Raw genomic sequence first — 25,914 nt, 5'->3', positions numbered from 1 at the left:
TTTTTCAGTAAAAAGCCCTTGTGCATCTTCAACAATTCTCTAGCTCTCCACCCCCATTTCCCTTCTCCGTTTCGTCCGCCTTCCTTCACAACAGCATTTCCCCTCCTCATTTCGCAACGTCTCCCTTTCCATAGCTCTATCAAACCACTAGCCCACAAAGTCCCACTCAAGCATTACGCTGTGTGCCCAGTTGCGTCCTGACAGGCAGGCTACCAGCCTTGGCAAGAGAGAAGCTTGGCAAGAGAGAAGCTTCAGCCTCCAGATAGGAAGCCATGGCGCAAAGGCAAGAGAGAGCTGGCTCAGTGGTAAGGAAAGAAAGAGGAAGCGTGTATTTTTTTGGGGGGGGAAGCGAGGGGAAATGAGTTCTTGCCTGAATGGAGGGTAGAAAGAGATGTGTATGAAGAAACTGCCCCAGGGAGGAGGAGGAGGCAACTGACACTACAAACAAGCAGGGAGGCAGGTGCAGCAGTCAGATCCAAATCTGCTGCCAGCCCTCCCCCCCCCACCACCAGAAGTGCTGCTTGAGGCAACTGCCTCAGAAAGGGTCATGGTAGCACTGGCTCTGACACAGGGAGGTGAATGCAAGTCTCATTGCACAGGTGAAGGTTGTTGCAAACATGCAAGGAGTTAGTCAAATACTGTCCTTTCCATTTACACAAAGAGATTTTTTTTTAAAAAAAATGTGTTCATTTTAGTAGTAAAACACTAACTTATGAATCCTCGAAATAAATTTTAGACAAAAGGATAGAATGGCTTCATGGGTCAAATAATCAAACAAGATTATTTTTACTTCAATAGCATAAAGGCATTGGAAGGTAGAGGGGGTGGCCTGTTTTACTTTAATGCTTCTCACTTCCTCCTAGGTGAATTTGAAGAGAAGATAACGGATTAATATTAAGGGTGTTTTTTTGGCGAATGTCAGCTCAGCAGGAGGTGCCTGACTCAAAGGGTCCCATGTGAATACAAAATGAATAGAACACCAAAGATGATGTCGAGTAAAATGTTCCAAAAATAAATGTTGGTATAAGCTTCCTGTCTAAAATCCAGATACGCTAAAACATAATCAAGCAATAATTTGCTAGCTTCCAATTTAAGCAGGAGTGAAGCTTTCTGATGGCATGGCAAATTCTGACATTCAAAATTTAGATTCATAACATGGATGACATAATTCATCTTAAGTACTTTATCCAATAGAACCACAAGTATGTGATAGAGCAAATCAAACAATATAGCCCACCAGTGCCCTCTGGTGGTGTGAAGAGAGGATGAAAAGATGCTACAGCAACAGATCTACTTCTATGAAAAAGCTATTTAACTGAAATAGAAGAAAACTAGAGGTTACTCTCGGAAAGTCCCCCAATTTCTCCTGGGCATCTGTTAGTGTATAATGATCTGTAAGTAAAAGATTTAACTTATCTACTATGTATTTTGGAAAATGGTTTGTCCATTTTTCTTCTGTGGGTATGGCCACCTCTTGAGATATCATTGTCAAACTCGTCATGAGCGTTCTTGAGGTGTGGTTTTTTTTGGGGGGGGCAGTCTACACTGATGCTTGGGAGCAATGTGCCACTTTGATTAAAATGGTGGACCAAAGCATGACTTTGGTGTGACACTGTCCATTTTGGGGTGGTTTCCAATGACAGGTTGTGTAGATTTGGACTCACACAATGGGACCTGCTCTCCCCCCCCCCATTGCAGATAGCTTGTACCCCCCCCCCCCAATCTGGATGGTCTGTTCTGCTGATGGGCTGACCACTGTTGCATGGCAGACCCCATTGATCAACATGCTACAAACACCTTTGGAGGGTTACTATGATACTAGCTCATCCGGCTTTTAGTAGCAAATCGGGATCTTGTTTTTCAGTAAAGCTGGCCCAAGATGCCGGCATGCAGCCAGAGAAGGGAAAACACAAACCGCACACAGAGCTGCTGATCACAAATCTCTTCATCAATTAGTCTTTCTGTTTGGATTTCATGCCAATTGCCAGCAAAGGAGGTTACAAAGACATACTTATGTCTAGCTTAAAATGGTATCTGAGCTTAGAGCTCAGATTAGGGTAGAAGTTCTCAGATTGCTGGAAAAAGATGAGTGTGCCCTGGCAAGGTAGGAGAATATATAGCTGTGCCCTCCCTGTCAGTGCACAGTGGGAATGTCTCTCACAGAGTTCTCTCTAGCAAGTTGACAGGAAAACTTTGTGAGCTTCAGCTCCTATCATGTGCCTATCTAGCAAAACATGAATTGTTAGGTTTGACTGCAATTTAAATATCCCCCACAGAACTCAGTGGGCCTCACTTCCAACTAAGAATAGATAACAATGGATTGTTTTAACAATGACATAGCATTTTATAAGCTTGAAACAAAGCAAATGTGGGCTTTAATCTATGACAACACTCATCCCTTCAGGAACCAGTTTCCAAATCATTGACTTTCCTAGTTTGCCATAGAAAACCTCCCTACCTGCTTTTAAATACATGTGTGAAGGGGCTCGTGATGTCCCGGCTCAGAGAACAGCTCCAGAATGGCAAACTGCACTGACGTTTTTCTTAAATTCCTCCTTGCCAGCCAAAGTATTCTGCTGAGCAGCATTACTGGGAGTTGTGACAGGGCTATTACTACCACCTAGTGAACATGGAAAGATGCTGGAGGCGATTATGCCCAAAGCACCATATTTTCCTTCCCAGTCACTGCACTTGTCACAGTTTGTAAAATTGCCAAATATCAGTAGGCCGGGGGAAGAAAAAGATTAATCTTCACTTCATCTTTAATACTGTTGGAGAACAATCAGCAACACAAAGGGCCATCAATTGTTTCCTTTCACTTGCAAAGTTATATATAATTTTAACATCATTTTTAATAATAATAATAATAATAATAATAATGATTGTATGAAGTTGAAAGTATGGCTAATAGTCAGGGATGAAGATTGAAGCTGGACTCAAGCAACATGTGGAAGGGCACAGGACCCCCCCCATCCCAGACCCAAATGCTACTCAGAGAAATGATATTTTACAAATAGATTAATAAAACAGAGGCAAAGTGGTGCATGACCTGAGTACGGCTGCAAGTTAAAGCAGAGATGGGGAACCAATTTTACCTCGAGAAGGCCATTGACTATGGGGCTGATGGGAGTTGGAGCCCAACCACAGCTGAAGTGCCTAAGTGAACAGGTTTGTGAGCAACTCTGGAAGCGTACAAAATTCACGTTTTACAGGTGACTGTATCATAAAGCCTTCACCCAGGTCCTAAGCTGCATAGGGCTTTAAATGGTGAAAAATCAACAAAATTGAATATTGTGGAACCGTGTAGGACAAAGGCCAATCTCTGTACAAATGATGAAAGTTGACTAAATTGTGCTTCTCAAACCCATCCTCACAAGGTGAGCCTGGGAGGTTACTGCAGCTGGTCTCAAACACCTCTGAGCAGTCCAGAAGAATGGCCATGGGAACATGTCTACGCCAGTGAATATGCCTATGGAATATGACCTGCTAGGATTATTAAATGTATAGGCCACTTCAAAGCATAAAGTGGTGTGCAAGATAAAAACAGAATAACAGACAAAAACGCAAGCCCTGGAAATAATAAAATCAATTTGACGTTTCTAAAAGCAATTCAACCAATAAACAATGAAGTTATTCTCATGGAATCCAAAACAACAGAACATTTTCTTTAGCTATAAAATTTCTATTCTGTAAATGATCAGGTCACACTTCGGGGAAAGTCTTCTCAAACATCCCAGCATGAGGTGGCTGTCATGATTTTGGCATGTAATTCATTCCAGGGAGCTGGAACTGCAACACTAAAAGCCTGTTTCGACAACAGCCTGTGGCATTGAAGTGCTGTCTGCAGTGGCCTAGTTGAGGAGCATGGTTACCAGGGATATATTGAGTGAGGTGGCTCCTTAGATATCCTTAGACCACCCTGTGATCTTCAGATGAAGGGCGCTATAGAAATTAATTAATGAATTATGTCCTTTAGATATTGTTAGGGATAAAGGAAGAATGTTTGGAATGCTTTTGGGCATAGACCAATTGGATTTGAGGCTCCCAATCTTGCTTGCAAATTGGAATGAAATTGGAATGCAACTCCCAGATTATTCACTAGGCCCAGATTTCACTACACCATTTCGGCGCACAAAAACATGAATATTACGTTTAAAAATGCACATTTTTGAGACAATTTTATGAATGCATTAAAAATGCAGATTTTATGCAAAAAATTTTTTTTTAATGTGCAATTTAAACGGGGTATTTTTGTGCATCCTTTCATCCTTTGAAAAAAATCTACAAAAAAGAAAAGAAGAAAATATTGATCAAAACTGAAATGGGATGGAATCTAACCCTATTAATTAACTCAATTAACTTTACTGGTAATATTTGCCTTTTATATTAGGAGGAAGTGGTTCTAATGCAGTTCAAAGGGACAGGAGACAATTGGATAGGAAAACATTATGCAATTGACATGAGGATTTAAACATGAGGATTTAAACTTTTCAAACGAAAGAAATCTTTTTATTGTGAACAGTTCATTTTTGTGGCAGTTTATTCAATGCAAAGCACTCCCTAACATATACCTGAAAGTATTGCTCTACATTTTACCACTGATGTTTAGCATAACTTCTAGACAGGTATTTGGGCAGGCAGGCACACATCTTTTGGGCAATACTGTTTTATGAAGAAATACCCACAATCCAGCCAAAATAGAATGTACCTCAAATACAGCGGCTCTGGCAGACGATTTGTATGAGTGGGCGAAAAACAACACTCCTGCAATCAGAAGGCAGCTCCTTCCAATTCCTCCACATACTCCATCCTGCTCTAGACTTCCAGGACCCGTCCCAGAAGTGGGTTTGTTGTTTTTTTGCCGAGGGGGGGGGAGGTGTGCAGGCTTTTTGTGGAGGCTGTACTAGGTGTGTATCATTGTTGCATGAGCAGAGGTCAGAACAATCTTCTCTGGACGCAATGCAATGATTTTAAATGAGTGTGCTAAGCAGGCACTTATCTTCCTCTCACCGAAATAAATGGGACTTCACAGAGCATCCATTTAACTTTAATTGCGAAAACGAATTTTTAAAAAATGGATTTAAACAAACATTTACAAGGCATTTGATTGTGAAACCTGAGATAGCCATGAAGAAGGCAAAGAGAAACAAACTCCACGGCGTATTACTGCACAATCCAAAACTAGTCTCTCATTCCAGAAAAAAGTGTCTCCGGATCTCTAGGGGTTTATCATAAACTTCAAATATACACACCAACTACATGCAAGGCTTTCCCAGATTTTCTTATACACTTGAGTTCTTTTATATGAAAGAACAAAATCAGTGTAAGTTTTAAATGATAAAGCACAAAATCTCAACTGAACTGTACACCAGATGTAGTGAACCTCCAGCCCTTAGGCCTAATTAGGTACACCAGGCCTTCCCATTTGGCTTTCCAGGCCATTTGGCTAAGCCATGCCCACCTGCTAATCACATAACACTGGGTAATTCAGTTTGTTAGAATGTGGTGCTGAGAAAACCACAGGTTACAGGTTCTATCCCTGTATGGGACACCTGCATATTCCTACATCGCAGGGGGTCAGGCTAGAGGATCCTCAAGGTCCTTTCCGACTCTACAATTCCGTGATTCTATGAAAAAGGTTCATATATGATGTCAGGTATGGACAGGTAAAAGGCAGCTGGTCTGATCCAAAAGGGGCTTATGGGGTGCCACCAGTCAGCTGATTGTCAGAAGCCCCATGCACAGCGCTTCAGAACTGTACTGAGCTTGTGAAGTGGTGATGATCAACAGTACCTCAAAGCATAGTGCAGGGTTCTTTGCAAGCACTTTGAAGCCTGACAAGCAGCTGACTGTTGGGATTTCAAAGTACCCCCCCCTCCGACTCGCAAAGTCCTGCTCTATGCTTTGAAGTCCCACTGATCAGCTGATTGTCAGGCTTCAAAATGTAGCAGAGGGCTCCGAGTGTCAGCAGATTGTTGGGACTTCAAACCACGATCTCACTGACATCACTGTGACACCAGGTGCTTGGCAGGTGAGTGGCCCTACCCATCTGTCAAATTTGGCTGGCAAGGTGGGATGAGTAGAATCTGGACCACTGGCCAGATTGTTCTCTTCCCCTGCTCTACCCAATACAAAGGGGCAACATTTTAAACGTACTATGCAGCACCTAAGGTTTTTTTCAAAAGAAGAAACTGAAAGAAATATAAAATGCTTTGAAGAGAAACAATAATCAATAAACAAATAAAATAACTTAATTACTATCTAGTAGACAAAGACCACACAACTTACAACTAGCAGGCAATGTGTCTTAAAATTTTTGAGCAGACATAATACTTTTAAGTCCAAAGAAACATTTGTAATTTCTTCTTTTTTGTCTCTCCCTGCCCCAAGGAGATTGTTCACCACTCTGAACAAATTAAAACGGAAAACCTTTAACATGTCAGCAAAATACAACGTACAATTGCAGCTCATGTCCTTCAGAATTAACAAGTCCTTTTGCTACGGAACCTTAGCTGAATATGGAATGCCATCTATGGCTCTGGATTAGAGGCCTGTGGTTTCAGTGGTGGGTTCCATTGTCTCAAAATTCACAATGCACAGTCAAACCTTACGCTTAATTATTGAAATAAAGGGTAGAATCCAAAGGGTTGTGTATTGTGTTCCCCATGTACACTGGCACTCCCCAACCCACGATGCTCTTGAATGTCAGAAGACCTTCTGGAGTGGGACTCAAAGTGGTGCGAAAGCTACAGGAAGAAAGCAAAGACTAGCACATGCACACACAGGTGAGAAAAAGGGCTTCCTACTCATGCACTGGGGTCCTTGGCATTGCAGGCAAAGTCCTTAAGACAGGAAGACACATAGGTAAAAACACTAACGATGCTCCATTAAAAGGCAATTTCATTTCTGCTTCATATGCAAATCTACCAAAAGGGCACCACTTCTGAACAACTTCTAATTTAGAAGAATCAATTTCAGAAAACCTATCCATTTTACATTTTAATAATGCCTCAATATCTTAAAATACCTTCAAGAATTTATTTCACATGAATACTATAATGTTATAACTGGCCAAAACAGGATTTCATTTAAATTGCTCACACAGTTTGAAATGCATCTTTCTCAACAGGTAATTGTTACTGTAAAATTCTTATTGTATTCTGTTTCACCTACTGTAGTGTATGCTGAATAGGAATACAGATCTATAAGACATTAGACTTTAAAAGACCATAAAGGAATTTAAGAAAATTATGATTGGCACAGTAAAGCAAAACGTGTGTTTCACTGGAACTTTTTCAGTAATTAAGATTCTCTAACAGCATTTTCAGTTCTACAAGAGATTAAGCACAGTGAACAACAGGAAAAAAATCAGTTTGAAAGTGCCTGTCTTTTCCATTTGTTTCCCATAACCTTACTCAGAAGTACCACTGATTTTGGAAATTGTGATCAAGTTAAGATTAATATTTACCTTATTTATTTTAAAAAAGGAAACCATACACATGTATATCTACACTGCAGTGTATCATTACCATTATATGATGGGTTTCCTTGCGAAAGTTCTTAAAAGTTCTTATTTTTAACAGTTACTGCCTTTGGGGGATTGCCTAATTAAACTACGTTTCAATTGGGAATTGAAAAGCTGCATACTTCTGAACAATTCCATGTTTGATTACAAGTAATTCCTTGAGTAAAATCCTACTTTTCTTTTGCCTGCAGACAAAACTTCCATTGGCTGCAACTGGACTTTAGGATATAGCAGATCAAGTTGTTAATGAGAAAAAGCCAAAGGTAAAAAGGGCCTGCTGTTCTGCAACTAGGTAAAGGTAAATTAAAATTGTGAGGAATTAAATGAATTTCACACGCATATTCATTCAGAATACTGTTATTAAACACTCACATCACGTGCGGGTGTTGCAGAGCAACCCTTCCACTGTATATTCTTTCTATATTTAATGTTTTTTCTGCCTGGTGTAATACCAGCACTATTGATCAAAAAGATTAGGGGGAAAGCAGCATAAAGTTGTCATGCACAGAAAATGTTTCTTTAGAAAGGGCACAGGAAAAAAATCAAGGCACTTAAGACAAGAATTCTCTCTCCAGTTCATATATTGATGGCCGGCATGCTTTACTCTTCAGCCTACACAGAGGCACTGTAGAGTCACTGTTTTGACCTTCTACATCAATATCCAGCAAAGATGGCATATGGGATTTAGTTCTCTCATCAGTGTCTGTCAGTGAGTTAACCGTTGAACCTCTATCACGCTCTGAACCGTCAGACTCAAAAGGGCTTGACTTCCGACGTTGTGGAATAGCCTGCCAAGGATCTAGCCGACTTCTTAAAGAAGAGGGTCGAGGTCTTGGTATAATGTTGACAATTCCTTGCTTTACAGGTGAAGGATTGCTTCTTTGCTGGAGAGATGGGCAGTGCACACTGTCCGGAGCCCCATTAGCAATTCCATTACCTAGAACGGAGGGAAAAGGCAACAAGGACACATTTAAAACAACCCTAGGACAGTGCATATACAGTGTATATGCTAAGGGGAACTTAAGACGAGCAGTTAATGTGCACAATAACCGGCCATTGTACACATTCACCAGGCCCAATGAAGAATGGAGAATCCTTCCATGATGACATTTACATGTATTTTGATCAGGCAACCTTCAAAGACAGGGAATGTGCACATCTCTGCTGAATTTTGCACATTCTCCAGCCACCATGCATAATCTCCAGCAGGCACTGTGGAATATTTTGTACCTTAACTCAGCCATATGCACACTCTCTAGTCATTTTGCATAATATCCAAAAACCATGTCCTATTATTATTATTTCTTGTTCAGAAGTGTGCAGTCTGTGCTCTCTGGGCTGCTTTTGGCCCGCTGCCTCAAAATATATACATTCCCCAAAGCCTGGTAGAAATTATGCATAATGGCTAGAGAATGTATAAAAGTCAGTCACTGCATATACATTTTCCAAGGCCTGTTGGGGATTATATATATAGACTGGAAAATATGCACAATTCCTTCTTCATGGAAGGATTATATGCACATTCTCCATGAAGCCTAGTGAATGCACATAACAGCCAGTTATTATGCACAGTTATTATTAGCTTCCTCTTAATATATATATTAGAAATTAGCTAATGTTTTTAGCAAATTGAAAAGTAAGGCAGCTGTATAATAGGTTACATCAAATCTATTTAATGTTCTACCCAGGGAGGCTAACTAGGTGCGTGTGTTACATATCTTTAGATGCCAAGCAAAAACGTTCCTCTTCTCCCAGGCTTTTTGCTAATTAAACAATCTATGGCCTTTTAAATTGTGTGGGGTAAGGTTATTGCTTTTGTTTGTTACTATGGCATACATTTTTGTGTTTTTATAATGTAAAGTGTCTTGTGATCCTTGGATGAAGGGCAATATAGAAATTATAAATAACGATAATAATAGTCATCATCATGTCAGAGTACTTTCTTCGTCCCAGTAAAGAAAAGAAAACAAATTACAGATTGATTGATTGATTTTGCTACTCACTTATGGAATGGCATGGGTTTCCATCTGACACGGTTCGTCTGTGACCCAAAACTCTTGCTTTTGAGGAAGAGGCATTGGATATGAATTGAGATTCTTCCCTCAAAGGAAGACTGGGAGATGGCACATTAGAATCAGCAGCAGGATCAGCTTTGGCCATTTGTTCTCTTTTACTCGCAGGACTTTCAGACAAAAAGTGTCTAATGGGTGCATCTCTGTTAAAGGACAGCGTGCTCGTAATTGTATCTTCACTGTCAGACTGAAGGAGGCATTTAGTGGAAGCAGAAGAAAGAGAGAAAAGGTTCACAGTACTTGCAGGTGGACATAGTGAAGGGATGTGTGTTTCCTCCTTCTTGGGCTGCAGCCTTACAGGGCTTGCACTTCTGTGAAACTTGGAAGCTCGCTGAAATATTCCATCACGCCTTTTCTTTTCCTCCTTGGGCAGTACTTCTTCAGGAGCCTGAAATCTGTTCAGCTCCCTAATATCCACACCCAGTGCTACTGATGCAAGGAGGACCCCGCATCCATAAAGCACTGTGTCAGTTTTCTTTTTCTGAAATGTTCTGCTGAGGCTGTTTGTAGGGGTCATTTGTGGAGTGCTATTTGCAGAACTTGCTGAATTTCTTTCTTCGGAGCTCTCCTGTTCTGCAGAATTAAATCCTTGGTCATCCTTCCAAAGAGGTAGATCGATGTAGGCCTGATTTGGCAATTTTAATTGCTTTGGTCGCTTGGTATCCAGACCTTCAGAGGAAAGCCTCTGCTCTGTATAGAGACATTAAGTTGTTCACATTCAAGTATAACGTTCTTTTCTTCACTACCAGTATGTACTTATAAAAAAGCTTAGCAGCTGTAATATCTCTGCAGAGTTGTGAAGTGCATTCGAACACCAAAAAGAATAAGAGGAGAAGCTATCATGTATCACATGGCTTGCTTAAGTAGAAACCTTAATCACACACAAGTAAACAATAAAGCAATTGCTTTTCAACTTGACCACCCAGATAAACTGCCCTTCTGAAGAGCTAGATGGCAAATATCTTTGGTTTTAGTGGTTTTTAAGAATGTAGTTGCTGGCTGTATGGTCATACCGTCTATTTTGCTATTTCTCCTGTGTTCATGAATGTCTCTGGGGTAGCAAATAAGACAAATAAAGTTGAAATTCTGCTCAGTGGTGGAGCTCATGTTCTGCATGTGAAACCCCAAGCTTCTCCATTTAAAGACTTTCAGGTTCATGACAAGACTACTTAGATCATGATTTGCTGTTGGCTACATCACATGGCAATGACTGGACATTGGTCACATTTGCGCATCATGGCAAGCTAGGCTTTCTGACTTAGTATGGCTTACTCAAAATGAGCAGATTATTGATGCACACTGTCCAATTGCTCCATCATTACTTCTCCCCTGTGCTTTAAATCCAAATCAGAAGCTGTGGCTTGCTTCTCTCTAACAAGCCACAGTTGCAAGCCACCTTAAAGCCGTGGTTTGTTGTCTGTTCTCAGCAAGCCACAAGAAACCAGAAAGTCTGGCTTATCATGATGTGTGAACATGGTTTTGTCTCTGAACATGGTTCCACCTTAAATCTCATTTAGAATATTTCTATTTTAGGGTTTTAAACTACTCTTATGAACTCCATGTTTAATTCTGAGTGCTGATGCCCACAAGATCCTGAAAAACAAAAGCAGTATTTCCATATATAGTTATAATATATCACTATATACAGCATGCACACTCACCTTGGTCTATGAACAAAGACGCTAAAGGAACACCTTTCTGATTCTTCATCAAAAGTGTTGGCCAAGGACTACTGCCATCTGAGAGGGGTCTTATTCTGAAAGAAGAGAAAATCTTTAGTATGAAGAAAACCACTCTTGATAAACAGATAGCTAAGTAAACAAAAAGCCTTAACGGGACAGGTTTTCTGCTAAACAACAGAACATGATCTGGCTATTGTTGCAGTTCTTATACAGCAGTTAAAAGTTGGCTTGCTTGAAACAAATGATTTGGACTTTATTTAATCCCACCCACCCTTTTCCTGCATTGGAACATTTCAGTTCAACTACTTTTGGCGACTGAAAACAAAATTTCAGGACATTCCTACAGTATACAAATGAAGCATGACTTTTTTTTTTTTAATAAAGTCCTATAAACTCGTTGAATCAAATCTTCAGTGATTTAGGACAGTGGAAAATCTTCCAATTCAAGGTTTTCCGGAAAACCCACATCTCTGATACAAATGTTACAATGTTAATCAGGAGTTTGAAACTATTCATTTTCCTGCACTGCATTAAGAGATAAAACCTATTCATTTTCGAGATCCAGAGTCAGTAGTTTGTAGCTAAGCCACAGGACTTTTGTATAATTGATGGTTCTCAACATTTTCTTCAAGCAACGAAGTGAGTGCACTTTTTTTCAGAATAAATCTGAACAAGGCATCTCCAAATGTTTAACCCCTGGCATGCCTCAAATTGTGTGCCTTAAAACTCCAGTAATTCATGTTTGCATTAAGTTGAAAACCTAGGATGTTTTCAAGTAAGAGATTGTCTCTGCCCTTTGCCCTCCTCACAGTGTTTGAATTTTGCTGCCAGAATTTCTCACTCTTATTCATTACAGCCAGTGCTTTTTTTCTTTAAAAAATATTTAGGGGTACTCTCATTTTCCTACTCATATTGAAATACTGCCCATCAATGAGGCCAAAGATTCTCAAAATGTTTAGGGGTATGTGTACCCCTGCATCCCCCCCAGAAAAAGCACTGATTACAGCTGTTCAATTAGGCATAGACAGATGCATCCTAACTGGACCTGCATCAGGAATAAGCCCACACAGGTTTAGCCACTATAAGATGGAAAATAAGTATGGTTTTGCAAGCCTCATTCAGTTCAGTTGCACTTGTTGACTCTGATTTCCCACTCTGATTTCCCACCAACCCATGGTTTTGTGTGCTGTGCACAAGAAGGAATGAGCCAGAACAAGCTTCAGGCCTGAGTGCTCTCTCTGCCCTCCCTTTTGTTCAGAAGATTTCACTCCTGTTTTAATCAACCACAGCTTCCTGTGTTGTCCAATCTGGAACCAGAGTCAGCATTAAGTATGCATAATTTAAACAAAACAGCTTCAGTACTCCCAGATTACTCTGTGTACAGTACACAGAAGGAGAGTGTGTGTGTGTGTGTGTGTGTGTGTGTGTGTGTGTGTTGAACACTTCAGTGTCCAGAGTGGGCTTCTTCAAGAATCATTATACCACTACTTCCTTCAAGGCCCCTAATACAGTTCCCTCCCCAGGCAATCCCCAACTAGCCATGATGGGCAAAAGTCAAGACTACAGATCAAACAGATTCAAATGTATATATAATTTTACATATCCATACGGTTTTTATTAAGGTGCTGTTGCATTCATTTTATTCTAAACAGCCCTGAGCCTTCCAGGTAAAGGACAGGATATAAGCTTCTCAAAACAAAAACAACCACAGAAACACCACCTTTGTATTGCATTCCTCATGCCACACAGCAGCCATACCTCTCTTTACAATCCGTACGCTCTTTTGTTTGAACTGAGCTTGGCCCCCATGTGCACCCTTTCTTTTTGAAGCCTCGCTTGACATCTTCAAATTCTTCCTGATGACAAACTGTGCTCCTTCCCCACGTTTTGTTGCTCTCATCCGAGGTCACTGCAGAAAGAGGAAAGATCTCAAGAGCAATTCCAAGCAGTATGGCTTTATGGCAGTGCATATCCGAAAATACCCGATGCTTTAGCATTCACATTATGCTACTGTAAAAGAGATTACACCCCCCCCCCCAATTAAAGGACAGCTAAGATAAAATCAAATTCAAGCAGGCAAAGAGTTATTTCATCTATGAAGGTAGGAGGTAAGAAAAGAAACTAAGCCAATCAACAGAAAATATCTGATTTCTTTTCATGCTTTTGATTTTTCTTTATACATCTTGGCAAGCTATAGTTACTGAGCACTTGTATCAGATATACATGTAGAATAATGCCTTTTGTGATATAACTTAATAGGGCAAAGTCATAATATAGTTAATGCATTTGCATTCATTTGAAACACAATCTCTGGAATGGATATCCAAGTAAGTGCTCAGGCTACCAGTGCATACAAATTTAGCTTAGAAATTAATTTAACCAACACCTTTTATGATTTAATGTGGTCTTGCCTTTTTTCTTAACCCCACTGGGAAGTTCATATTCGCTTGTGATATCTACATCTTGATGGTACACATATATACTGTTTCTTTGCCCATTAGCTGTATTTGGGTCAGTTTTGGAAATCACTGAAGAAACAATTAAGAGAATAGAGATGAAAATACCAAGTTGCACTTCAGCTTGGTATTAAGCAAATACCATAATCTTAACCAGGCATCCCAAAGTACAGAGGCCTTCCATTCATCCTAGGAATAGCTTTTCCAGCTCATGGAGAGGAGAGGTAAGTGCTCACAGCTGATTACTTTGTGATCCATTTTTAAGCAGTCAAATCCTATGGTTGACAGCACCACCACCATCATCATCAGCAAATCTTTAGGACTGGATATAACAGCTGCTGAAATAGTGCAATATGTATTGTGTTGTGGCAGCTTTCCAGTTCAGACACGACACCACACTATAGTCATCATGTTTCATCTAATCCAGTGTAACAACCTGGCCACGATGTTGCACTGATACAGCAACGAGGATTGGGCAGCCACACTGACAAGAGCTATTTTGTACATTGCCCAGATAACTAACAACAGGGAAAATAATAATTATTTACTAAATGAAGTGTTGCTGTGCCACACAATACTATTATACAACACAGAAACAGGAATGGATGTGAATGAAGCATGTTTAGATGGAATGTAGCTAGTAGCTTGGCCGTATACGGTTGAGAGAATTTTAAACCCCCCCCCCCAATATTCTCATTATACCTTCCCTAATTTTTCCTAAACATATTGGGCTGGACTCTGAGTGGAAGAAACCTTGCAGAACGATACTTCTGCACCCCTTTCTATCCACAGTCGGTCCTCTGCCTGACTAAAAGTCACTCTGAGAGGGTGAGAGATCTTCTGGAATGGGCTGTCACCCCAAATTGGATAACAGTACCTATCCAATCCTATGAATGCCCCATCACAACGCACTATTCTGAATTTCAAGAAGTTGCAGTGCAAAGGAAGGACAAGGCAAATCCTCTTCTGCAAGCTTTCTCTTACTTGTCATTCCAAGATCCAGCCCATTGGATGATGTACAATATATTTAGGTGGCATACATGTATGAGGAAAACAAAATTGGTAAAGTTACACTGGAACTTTTTGTGGGTTTTTAATGCTCTTTGTTCAGATTACAATCACAGGGATCTAATCACTGGGATACAAAGATCCATTTCTACAGGAGGTGACTGCATTAGAAAAATTTAAAAATTTCTCCTGTATACATATCCCAAGACTCCTTGGAACAACCTCTATGCAGGATTTGGCCTAATGTGCATGTGGCCCCTTCAAGGGCTTGCACACTACAGACTCCATAACTGTACAGCCAGCATATGTTCTTTTCTTCTCAGTTCCATAGATCCCAGGCAATTCTAATATTCTAACATTTTATGTTCTTGAGAAGTATTATGGTGGTGGTGGGAAGCTTGCAGACTTACTTGTTCAGTTAAAGAACTACAAACTCATTTACAAAATCTGCCCAATTCAAGGAGTCTCTCAAAAATATTCAAGACTGTGTTCACAGTCTAATGAATATTCAACATATAGTTCCAATGCATAATTGTCTAAAGAAACCAAATTTAGAGATATAGCCTCTCCTACTTCAGAAAACTTCCAAGTTGGTAATGACCTTTACAAAATCAAATCAATAAAGCCTGATTACAAGCATTACCAACAGTTAAAAATAAATCCTGCATGAGGAAGAATTTGCGTTTTATAGCCCTTTTGATTATTTTCATTAAAAACCTGATGTGATAGGCCTTGGAATTTCATTTCCAGACAAAGGTGACTAGACCTCTGTTTCTAAACTGTATTGAAGGGGCTCCCATTCCTTCCATTATGCCACTGCAGTGCAGCCCAAAATTAGGTGAAGGGAGAAAATGTACCACAGAATAAGAAAACAGTTTCAGCTTCAACCAAATAAGTACACAAGTTAAATGTCTGTAAGAACTCCCCTTCAGCTTTATCTATCAAGTCTGAAAGAACAGAAGATAATGGGAACAAAGGATTAAGAAAATGCTGTTCAAAGAGAAGAAAATAATCTTTTGTTTACAAGACATCCAGGTTGAACGACAGACAGACAATAGCCCCTTTCATTTCTGGGAAACAGGAGTGATAATTTATTACCCTCAAACAGAAGACACTGAATAATTAACCAGTGTTAGGCTGTGTGAAAGGGGAAAACGCTTGGAACTAAGCTGAATGTAAAAGTCCCTTCATGCGTGCACAGAGGCAGGCAGACACACACAACATACAGTAACTCTACTAAAAATCTCAAGATGCATTCCAGCAAACTGCCCACCTATATTCACATTTCTTTTCATTCATATATATATATATATATATATATGAATAACATTATTTAAAATTCTACAAGTCCAGTCTTGGGCACAATTCAAACACCAAGCAACAACCAGAAGCTATTTGTGTTTAATTGCAGAGCCCAAATTGACAAACCATGGTTTGTAAGATGCTAGGAAACCAGAATCAGAAGCTGATGGCTAGTTTGCAATCCAAGGTGCTGAAGTCTTCAGGTTTTCTGAACTGACCAGCCATAATTGTGGGCATCACACTACCTCCAAATGCCACAGCACCTTGAGAAAGGAATGCTGAGCAGGTGGGAAAGGGAAGCAAAAAAGCAGTTCTAAACCAGTTTGGATCAGAAGCTCAAATCATGGTTTGTGGCTGTAAACTATTGTTACCAGAAACCATAGTTTGGTGGAATGCCCAAATTAAGCCTCCGACATAGTTAAAGTTTAAGTCACTATCTCATTACCATTGTTAATGCTAACCACAGTGTGCAATAACTCTGAAACTAATCACAAAATCTTTTTTGAATTTGAGAATTTTCTGTCCATTGTTTTAAACTATCATATCTTCACCTTCACCTTGTACTGGCTAACAATACTTTACAGTATACTCCTATACATGTTTGATTGGAAGTAAATCCCACTGAATTCAATAGGGCTTACTGCCGGCTAAGTGTGTATAGGATTTCAGACTTAGGCTGTATTAAAATGTACTGCAAGATCAAGAGAGTTAGAGTTCAGGCATTCCAGATTAAGAAACTCCAGATTAGAGGGAAGGGGGGAAATACCTGATTTAGACTTACATTGTATAGCTCGAAGACGGGGAATTATTAGGGGGCTACTTGGTGGACTAGAGCTGTTACTGTTTAAACTTCTTCGCTTATCCAGGTTCGGGGAGGCTTGCACTGTTATCTTGTGTTGAAAATCTATTATAAATAGGAGAAGAATGTATTTGTATGAGAAAATAAAAACCCAAATTCAAATTAACATGCTACTTCTTTACATATAACAATAGTTACAGGCATTTTTTTTAATAAAAAAAACCCTTGGTATAAACACAAAATTGATTATTCATTGTACCTGCAATTTTGCCTACCTCTAAAGAACCTGGTGCAGTGTTTTTACAGCATAATCACAACCTAGCTTCAACACAGCAGTGGTGCACTGCTTTCATGTTGGCTCATATTTAATTGTCACTAAGTGCCAGAGAGACAACTCTGAAGGTAACATGCAACACAATCCTAGTAAGACTCTTTGAATCCAGTGGTTCTTACTCCCTGGTAAACAGGTACAGGAAGAACAGCAGCCGCAGCTACTGAGCAGAGGAAGGAATCCATGTTTGCTGCTCTTTCACAAACCCTTGACACACCAGTAATAAATACTTTGGCGTGAACAAAGATATAATATGTTATCAACAGGGGAATTCCCTACCAGAATTCTACTTCAAAGCAACATTCCCCAGTATATTTTGTTTCCCAATTCAGGAAGTTTAATTGGCTGGTAGAACAAAATTCTAAATCAAACACAAGGGAGGTCTGTGCTAACGCCTCAATATCTTAAAAATGTTGCACATTTGTCACACTGAAATGCATAATATGATATCAGTATTGTATCTAACCTTTCAATAGCAACCTCTGAAACTTTCAGCCCAGTATTTGAAATCTGCAAATGCAGTAGCCATCCTAAATAAATGCATAGATGAGGAAAATCGAACCTGAAGGCAGACTGATTCTGTGACCATCTTTAAGCTTTAATCTGCTTTTTTTGAACTTTCCCTTTCTCTTCTTCACATTGGGCTTGTCTTGATTTAACTGGAATATCAAAATATTGAGTTCTCGCTCCAGTACATCGATCTCCCGTTCTGCTAACTGCTGCTCACGCCGCTTCAACAACTCTTCTTGTGACTTCTGATGGAGAGCAGCTCTTGTCAATTCTTCTTCTCGTGACCTCAGCTCCTAACAAGAGTTATATAAATACTAGTTAGGACACAAGTCTTCTGCCATGTGATGGAAAAAAATTCCGTAAGTATTTTACCTGACAACTTTTCAAACAAGAGGGAGATAGGGTGAAATCTCCCTCTTTCCACACCAAGGCTATTTTTAAAAGAGGTGGTCAACCAAACTCTAGCCAGGCTTTGTTGGATTAAGGACAAATGGGAATTTGGGACATTGTTTCCCTCATCAGTTTGGTTTGTTTTTAGTTAACCTCCACAATGTGTTCTGAAATGTGACTCTAAATTATTATTTTAGCAAGTAGACTGCAGAAGAGGAAAAGTATTCTGGGCTTGGCCCAGGATACCTAAAGGAGCGTCTCCACCTCCATCATTCAGCCCGGACACTGAGGTCCAGATCCAAGGGCCTTCTGGTGGTTCCCTCAATGTGAGAAGTGAGGTTACAGGGAACCAGGCAGAGGGCCTTCTTGGAAGTGATGCTCTCCCTGTGGAACATCCTCCCTTCAGATGTCAAGGAAATAAACAACTATTTGACTTTTAGAAGACATCTGAAGGCAGCCCTGTATAAAGAGGTTTTTAATGGTTGATGTTTTACAATTTATATATATATGTTGTAAGCCATCCAGAATGGCTGGGGAAACCCTGTCACTCTGGGTGGGGTATAAATAATAAAATTATTATTATTATTATTAAATACAATGCCAGATAACTAAGATCTAGTAGGCATGCCAGTGCCCCAAGGGCTCCCCTACTTTTTATGCATAAAAACTTTTAATATAGACTATGAAAGTCAACTTGGATGGCAGCTTAGAAGTTTCCCATTAATATTTGTAACAAAAGAATAGTTAGCCCAGTGTAGTGTGTGTGTGTGTGTGTGTGTGTGTGTATACATATAGGAAAAGGCAAGATTTCAAATTATACAGAAGCTTCTTTTCTTCACAATTAGTTGCTCACCCAATGAAGGCTTTGTTTTTTATATATATTAGTCACCCAACTTTTAAACAATTACATATACATTTGTATATAGTAAGCCTGCAACTTGTGTGTGTTCAGCTTTACGCACATGGCAAAAAAATAAAAATAAAAAGTGGGGTGACTTTGGCAATCCCACCTGCCATTAAGCCCAATGTGTTCTGACTATACACCACCCCGCAAGGATAAAAGAGCAATTTAAAAGAGTTAAAGAGTACCAAGAATTAAGAGGGGGAAAGATCCAATTCACTCACTTTTTCCTTGGTCCTCAGTTCATCAAATATCTGTTGAATTTCCAGTTTCCAGTCATCTTGCATGGAATGGAAAGATTCCTGAGGCATCTCAGTCAAAACAGCCTCCTCAATGGCAGTAAGCTGCTCAAGAATCAAGGTAAAGGGCGGTCGGATATGGGGATCCTGAGCCCAGCACACTAAAATTCATCAATTGCATCAGTTAGAAGAACAGGGAACAAAATCTGACACTATAATAATAATAATAATAATAATAATAATAATAATAATTTATTTATACCCCGCCCATCTGGCTGGGTTTCCCCAGCCACTCCGGGCGGCTTCCAACAGAATAGTAAAATACAATAGTCTATTAAATATTAAAAGCTTCCCTAAACAGGGCTGCCTTCAGATGTCTTCTAAAAGTCTGCTAGTTGTTTTTCTCTTTGACATTTGGTGGGAGGGCGTTCCACAGGGCAGGTGCCACTACCGAGACGGCCCTCTGTCCGGTTCCCTGTAGCTTGGCAGCTTTTAAGAATTCAAATTTTTTTTTAGCATTTCTTTTGAAACATTTATATACTGTTCCTAAACAAAACTCTAAACAATTAATAGAGCACTTTCTTGGTAGAGTAGGGTTTGCTTGAGATTGCATTAAATGAGGCAATTTCCTCGGACTGTCCAGAGCTATGTATAAAAGGTAGCATGTGACTTGGATGCATGCACAGATTATTTTAGGCATGACCTGTTAAATAAATTACGGTCCTTTCACTTTCAAAAAGTGAGACCACAAATTCACCATGTGCATTTTTGCTTGGGTCTCACACAATCTTCTTTTTGCAATGGTGACCTGAAGGCACAGACCCATGTCCTATAGATTCATCCAGGCTCAAAATATGGAAGGATGGCACACAAGAGCTTTTAAAAATAAGGATTCCTTCACTTCCCCCATATGAATTATTCAATCTGTAGATCCGCAAACATCCTGCATCGAGAAAATCATGCTACACCAACAAAATAAACTGCTTCCGATGTAACTTTTCATTAACTTTGAGCATTAACTGCACTGACTTGCAGACTTTAAGCAAGTAGCTCAGTTGGTTGGAGCTCAGTGCTGAGAACACCAATGCTGAAGGTTTGATCTCCGTACGGGAGAGCTGAATATTCCTGCATCGCAGGGGTTTGGACTACTAGATGATCCTCACGGCTCCTTCCAACTCTACAGTTCTATGATTCTAAGCCACAATGTCTTAACCTGAGCTACGTCACAGACTGTGGTGAGGCTACGCTGCTATTCTGAGCTTCTTTGGAGGAAGGGAAGAATATAACTTAATGAATAAATGAGCAAGAAAGCACTTTCAAAGATGAATGCCGCCTTTAAAATGAAATTATGTTCCACTGCTGAACGCATTAAAAAACACACGTTTTTAGTACTGGACTAAAATGAAATGGGAAGCTGGTGTTTTCTATACCTTAATGTAAGTGATGACATTTCTAAATGAAATGCTAAAACTAAAAAAAATGTACACATATTATAGACAACATGCGAGTTATCTCATAGCAACTCCCCCCCCCCTTTTTTTTAATAAGCAGCACAAGTACCTTTCATTAGTTTAGCAAATGGTTCGGGACATGTAGATGGAATGGGCAAAGTAAGCTTATTGACAGCAACACCGTAAGCCACAGCAAGACCATCAATGCCTCGGTATGGAACTTCTCCCGTAAGGAGTTCCCACAGCAATACGCCATAACTATAAATAAATGTTTATTTGACAGTTAAATACATGGCTTAATGAAGGGCAAAACAAAAACTTAAAAGGTCATCAACCCGTCTAGAAAGAAGGAAAGCATCCAAACACACCGCAACAAAGGATATGCCATCACCATGCTCTACATCCTTCCAACACATGGTTGCAGCTAAATGAAATGCCTTATGGCCACAGGCATGTTACTTGGAAGCAAATGAAAATCCAGCTACATAAATAAGTATTCTGCATATCTGAAAGTGGTTTCATCATATTTGTTTCTATAAAGCCTTCACCTTGTGGTCCACAAAAAAAGGAAGAATGAACCGAATAATTCCTTGAAGTGTTTAAGATGGATGCCTGATCTCGTTGCTACTGCTATTTTATTGTTGCTCTGGTGGTTGTGGGTTTTCACCTGCCTTGTTTTAATTATACTGTAAATGAAACCTGGATAGCTCAGTTGGTTAAGAGTGTGGAGCTGATAACATCCAGGTTGCAGGTTCGATCCAAGCTGCATATTCCTGCATTGCAGGGGGCTGGAGTAGGTGATCCTCAGAGTCCCTTCCAACACTACGATTCTATGAAACTGTTTTACGCATGAAGGGATGAGTGGGGTGGTGGTGGTTCTGCCTGGCAAGCAAAAATGCTTTGCCAGACAGAACAATTGCCTTAGTGCAAAGTTGAATTCCTCTCCTTGTATATCTGACCTCATCTTTCAGGTGTTAAAAAATGCACATAGGAGTATAAAGAGATTCCTCCTGCTCTCTAGAATGCATTATAGTGAGAACCAATATATCGAGAAGTATAGTGAGAACCATTAAGGGAAGCCTAGAATCAGCAGAGTGCCAGAGTGACTGGGTGAGGTTTAGGAGCCAGGACCTTGCAAGTTTTGTACGCCTCGGTGGTGCTCCTCACTTACAGCATTTACCCAGGCACCACACCAGGAACAACCACACAACTTTAGGTTGCTTCAGATTTCATCCAGCTGTACAAAAGTTATTTAAAGAAACAAATAAAGAGAATATTGAAAACATAATTACCTCCAGATATCACTTCCTTTAGAAAACATGGATGATTTGATAACTTCAGGTGCCATCCATGCATAGGTTCCCGCAGCACTCATTTTAGTTGTTCTATGCCACTCTCTAGCCAAGCCAAAGTCTGTAATCTTCAGTGTTTTGTTATGAATATCATCATTCTCTATCTTCTCAAGCAACAGAACTGAAAAAAGGGGGGGGGGAATGTATAGATCATCATTAATATGAACTTGACCCATCTGGAAATGCAAGCATAATCTGTCTGCAGCCAATATGGAGCCAAGTGTTTCCCTTTTTAAAAATTAATGTTAAAATTTTTATTTAATAAATAAAACTAGGACAACGTGGATTTAGCTCATAGTAGGAGGTTTAGAGTGCAATTCATCAAGGATTAAAGCTGTGTCTGTCCCACCCCCAACTGATGGTTTGAGTAGATGCATATGCTTTGAACAATGATTTACTAACATAAGGTGTGGAATGTTGAAGAACCTACAATTAAGAGAGTTCAGACGTCACATCAAACCATAGTTTAGCATAATGTGAATAAGCAGCCCGGAATCTTAGACTTGTGTGCTTCTTCCCTTCTCCTGAGTAACTAGTTTCAATGGCTCATTAACAGTAACTACAGTTTGTCAGTTCAGATGATATGACAAGCTGAGGTTAATGGAAGCCAGAAGCAAAAGCTGTCAAACTCATCCTGCAGCATGCTGGAGGATTGGGAAGGAGGCAGAGGGCCACATGAGTCAGAAGCTCACTGTATATCCTACTAAACTGCAGTTTAGTGTAGTGTCCAAATACACTAAATAGTGCAGATTCAATTTCCAATTTTGGAGCTAATTCTCCTCACAGTTTAACCTAGTGATTGATGGATTGCAGCAGGAGAAGATTTATGTCAGAACCCTCACACATACAAAACTAGTGAATCACAGAGGCAGCTAAACTAGAACTACGACACTGAAATTTCTCATATCCAGTTCACACTATCGTTGCCAACAGCAGGAACTATGTTTAAGCACTTGAGACAGACATGGTTCAAAGTCCAGTGTACAGATAATGAATTGCGATTAAGTTCTTTTCCTGGCCATATAAATTGCAAAGCACCATTAACAGCTAACCAGTAAAAACTATCTAGGGCTGTGGAATGCGTTCAAGCAAAAGGCGAGGTGACCTCTAACCCTTGCAACTGTGGAGAATGTTTAATATTTTACTATTCATGTATGCATTTATTTAAAAGAAGAAGACTCTGTCACTGATCCATAACAGTGTGCCTTGAGGCACAAGTGAAGTACTGAATAAAATTATATTGAAACCGAGTGCCCATGACAGAAATAATTAGAAGCAGGAAAATGTGGTAAACGTAGTGATATGAACTTGCTGCCCTTTGTACTTTAATGAAAGGCCTATTGTTTTGCATTCTACACAGGCAAAACAAAATTCCACAAATTCCATGTCAGTCAATCTGACCGAAACCAAACACAAACTGACTTGGAAAGGTAATAACTGGCATATGGCCAGGTTTCATTTTAATGGGAAAATAGGGGGCAGCAGGGAAGAACTATTTCCCATAAGCAGGATGAAGAATTGCAGTCGCTACATATACTTTGTATAATTTCCCCCCTCCCTCCCGTTTGTCAAATTGGGCGGCAGAGCACTTGACATAAACAAACTAAATAGGCGCCAGTGCCTCGTGACTGAACAAATTCTTGTGGTCTGTTGCTTAGCAACCTGCGCTAGGCCATCCCTTTTGGACTTCTACAGATATTTGCCCCTCATTAGCTTCATATCAAAACAAGTGACCTTTGCAACCTTGGGCTTATTCTGTGCACTCAACCATACATGACTGAAGTTCACAAATAGCAGATGCAGAATCTGGAAGTTACTTTAATACACATGCTATATGATTCAGGTGAGGGACTCTGCATGCAAAATGCTCCACCAAAACGAAAACAATTTGTAGAACTTGATCACTAAAATCACAATGTCAATATTTGCCATTCCGACTTCAGATTGAGCCCAATCCTAAAGGCTACACTTTGCAAACATTTACTTTGACGCTAAGAGAACTCAGGAGGAAAGTGTGCTTTCAGGACTAGCACTATGTCCATAACATTAACATATTTTAGAACGCACCTCTATAGCATCAAGCCCAATTACTAAAGTGGATTTTGTGTATGCGTGCCACTTATTTACCAATTCCTATTTAAAATTTGGGTGCACAGAGCCATTTAAAAACCTACTCCTTTGGATTAATAGCCATAACATTTTAAAACATAGACCAATCCAATATACACACAATAAGTTATAATATTATCTGTAACAAACCAAGGATGATTGTAGTAGAGGAGCTACATGTAAGTCGCTCTTTTCCATTTAAATCTCTCCCATTCCTTGGTGGAGCGTGCTACCACTCCATGGGTCCTTTGAGTGCAAACATCACTTCCCTTAGGGAAGAAACCACAGCAGAGGCTATAAAACTACATGAATTTGGGGAAGAAACAAGACACCACTCAGCAAGCACATCAATCCATCAATATGCTACAGTCAATAAACCAAAAATAAAAAGTATACAGCACACAAGAATCTCAGAGCAAAACAGATTGTTCTTCTGTGTCACTTTATAGGCATATAAAACTACTATAATATCAAGTGAGTCCTTGCTAAGACGGCCTGTCCAGTCTCAGGTGGTAAATTCTTCTCACTGATAGAAATTTAGTCACTGCAAGTGATACTTTTGGATTTGTAACTTCCATTGGATATTTAACATAAAACTGAACTGATCTGCCGGTCAGTTTGGTCAACAAAGGGCCAATCAACCATATGTTGCAAAACTCCAGCATAGAAATTACATATTCTATAAATTCTACCTCTTGATTATTACAGGGGCTTATGCTTAAGGAAAGAGCAGCAGCAGCATACATGCCTTAAAACACTTGGGATGAAAGAACATGAAATCTGGCTGTAAGAAAAACTCTACAATGCGTAACACCACCACAGCCAAGCACATAGTAAAAGTGTGATCACCTGAAGTTTGAGAGTACAGAAAGTTTTGTGATGAGTCGCAGGGAGGACATAATGAACCCAAAGCCCTTTGAAATCGGGCTGTAATGTTGGGTTGAAAGTGTGACAATAAACTGGGGGGAAAGGCGTTCAGATTTCTCCTAGCGAGCCACCCATTATTGGCAAGTCAGCAAAGTGTTTCATGGTAATTATGCAATAGCACAATTACTGATTGGCAAAAGAAAGCTAATTCTGTAAATGCAGTATGCAAGTACAAAATGCAAGGTTACATACTACCCTAGGCTTCCCCAGCCTCAGCCCTCCAGATGCTTTTGGCCTACAACTCCCATGATCCCTAGCTAGCAGGACCAGTGGTCAGGAATGCTGGGAATTGTAGTCTCAAAACATCTGGAGGGCCAAGGCTGAGGAAGCCTGTGCTACCCTGTAGCAACATATGCCTTGATCATCTGCACTAATTTGGCTCAAGGTGGTCCGTTTATTGCGCAGGGAGCAAGGAACAAGATGATACCATTGGTAAATTTAGGGCATTGCTTTATCAAATCACAAATCTCTGCCCTTCCATGTTCCCTTCAGCTTGGCAGACAAGTTACAATGGGCCACAGCAATCCAACGAAGTGTCAGATTTCACTACGCTTTGCAGGATAACCCACCATCAAGTTTGATAGCTGCTTGTGGGATATTAACATGGCCATACCTGTATCTATCAAGCCTACTGGATCTTGATGCAGCTTTAAACCAACAAATCATAATCAGCAATGGAGGTACAGCTGTTGAACTTGGTGGATGATCACAGGATTTCATGGGTCACACTGTTCCTCGACTCTCTCACACATTCTGTCTCTCTCTGCCTTGCTTGTGTTCATTTCAGTTTGCTAAATGCCAACACTCACAGATTAAAGAGCACCCCATCTCAATATCCATTTCTTATTGCTTGGGTTGTT

At 40.0% G+C, this 25,914-nt stretch overlaps 1 protein-coding gene across 2 annotated transcripts in view; it reads right to left on the bottom strand.

The window, feature by feature from the left end:
• Window positions 1-5,031: 5,031 nt before the first annotated feature.
• The window catches only part of MAP3K21 (mitogen-activated protein kinase kinase kinase 21), a 35,860-nt gene continuing 14,977 nt past the window's right edge, over window positions 5,032-25,914 (bottom strand). The window contains exons 2-11 of one of the 2 annotated variants that reach the window (XM_080997666.1): window positions 21,959-22,139; window positions 20,776-20,924; window positions 19,201-19,376; window positions 17,738-17,978; window positions 16,827-16,949; window positions 13,691-13,807; window positions 13,038-13,188; window positions 11,259-11,353; window positions 9,529-10,287; window positions 5,032-8,462 (exon numbers count right to left, since the gene is read on the bottom strand). In XM_080997666.1, the coding sequence (XP_080853792.1) occupies window positions 8,077-8,462; window positions 9,529-10,287; window positions 11,259-11,353; window positions 13,038-13,188; window positions 13,691-13,807; window positions 16,827-16,949; window positions 17,738-17,978; window positions 19,201-19,376; window positions 20,776-20,924; window positions 21,959-22,139 (2,378 nt within the window). In that variant the 3' untranslated portion in view covers window positions 5,032-8,076. The remainder of the gene's footprint in view (window positions 8,463-9,528; window positions 10,288-11,258; window positions 11,354-13,037; window positions 13,189-13,690; window positions 13,808-16,826; window positions 16,950-17,737; window positions 17,979-19,200; window positions 19,377-20,775; window positions 20,925-21,958; window positions 22,140-25,914) is intronic. The other variant, XM_080997667.1, reaches the window with a different exon arrangement.

Source organism: Podarcis pityusensis (genome assembly GCF_964106645.2).
Source record: "Podarcis pityusensis genome assembly, chromosome: 3".
NCBI classification, from domain to species: Eukaryota; Metazoa; Chordata; class Lepidosauria; order Squamata; family Lacertidae; genus Podarcis; species Podarcis pityusensis.
The sequence above is the reverse complement of the archived record's forward strand: the minus strand, read 5'-3'. Positions and strand labels throughout refer to the sequence as shown.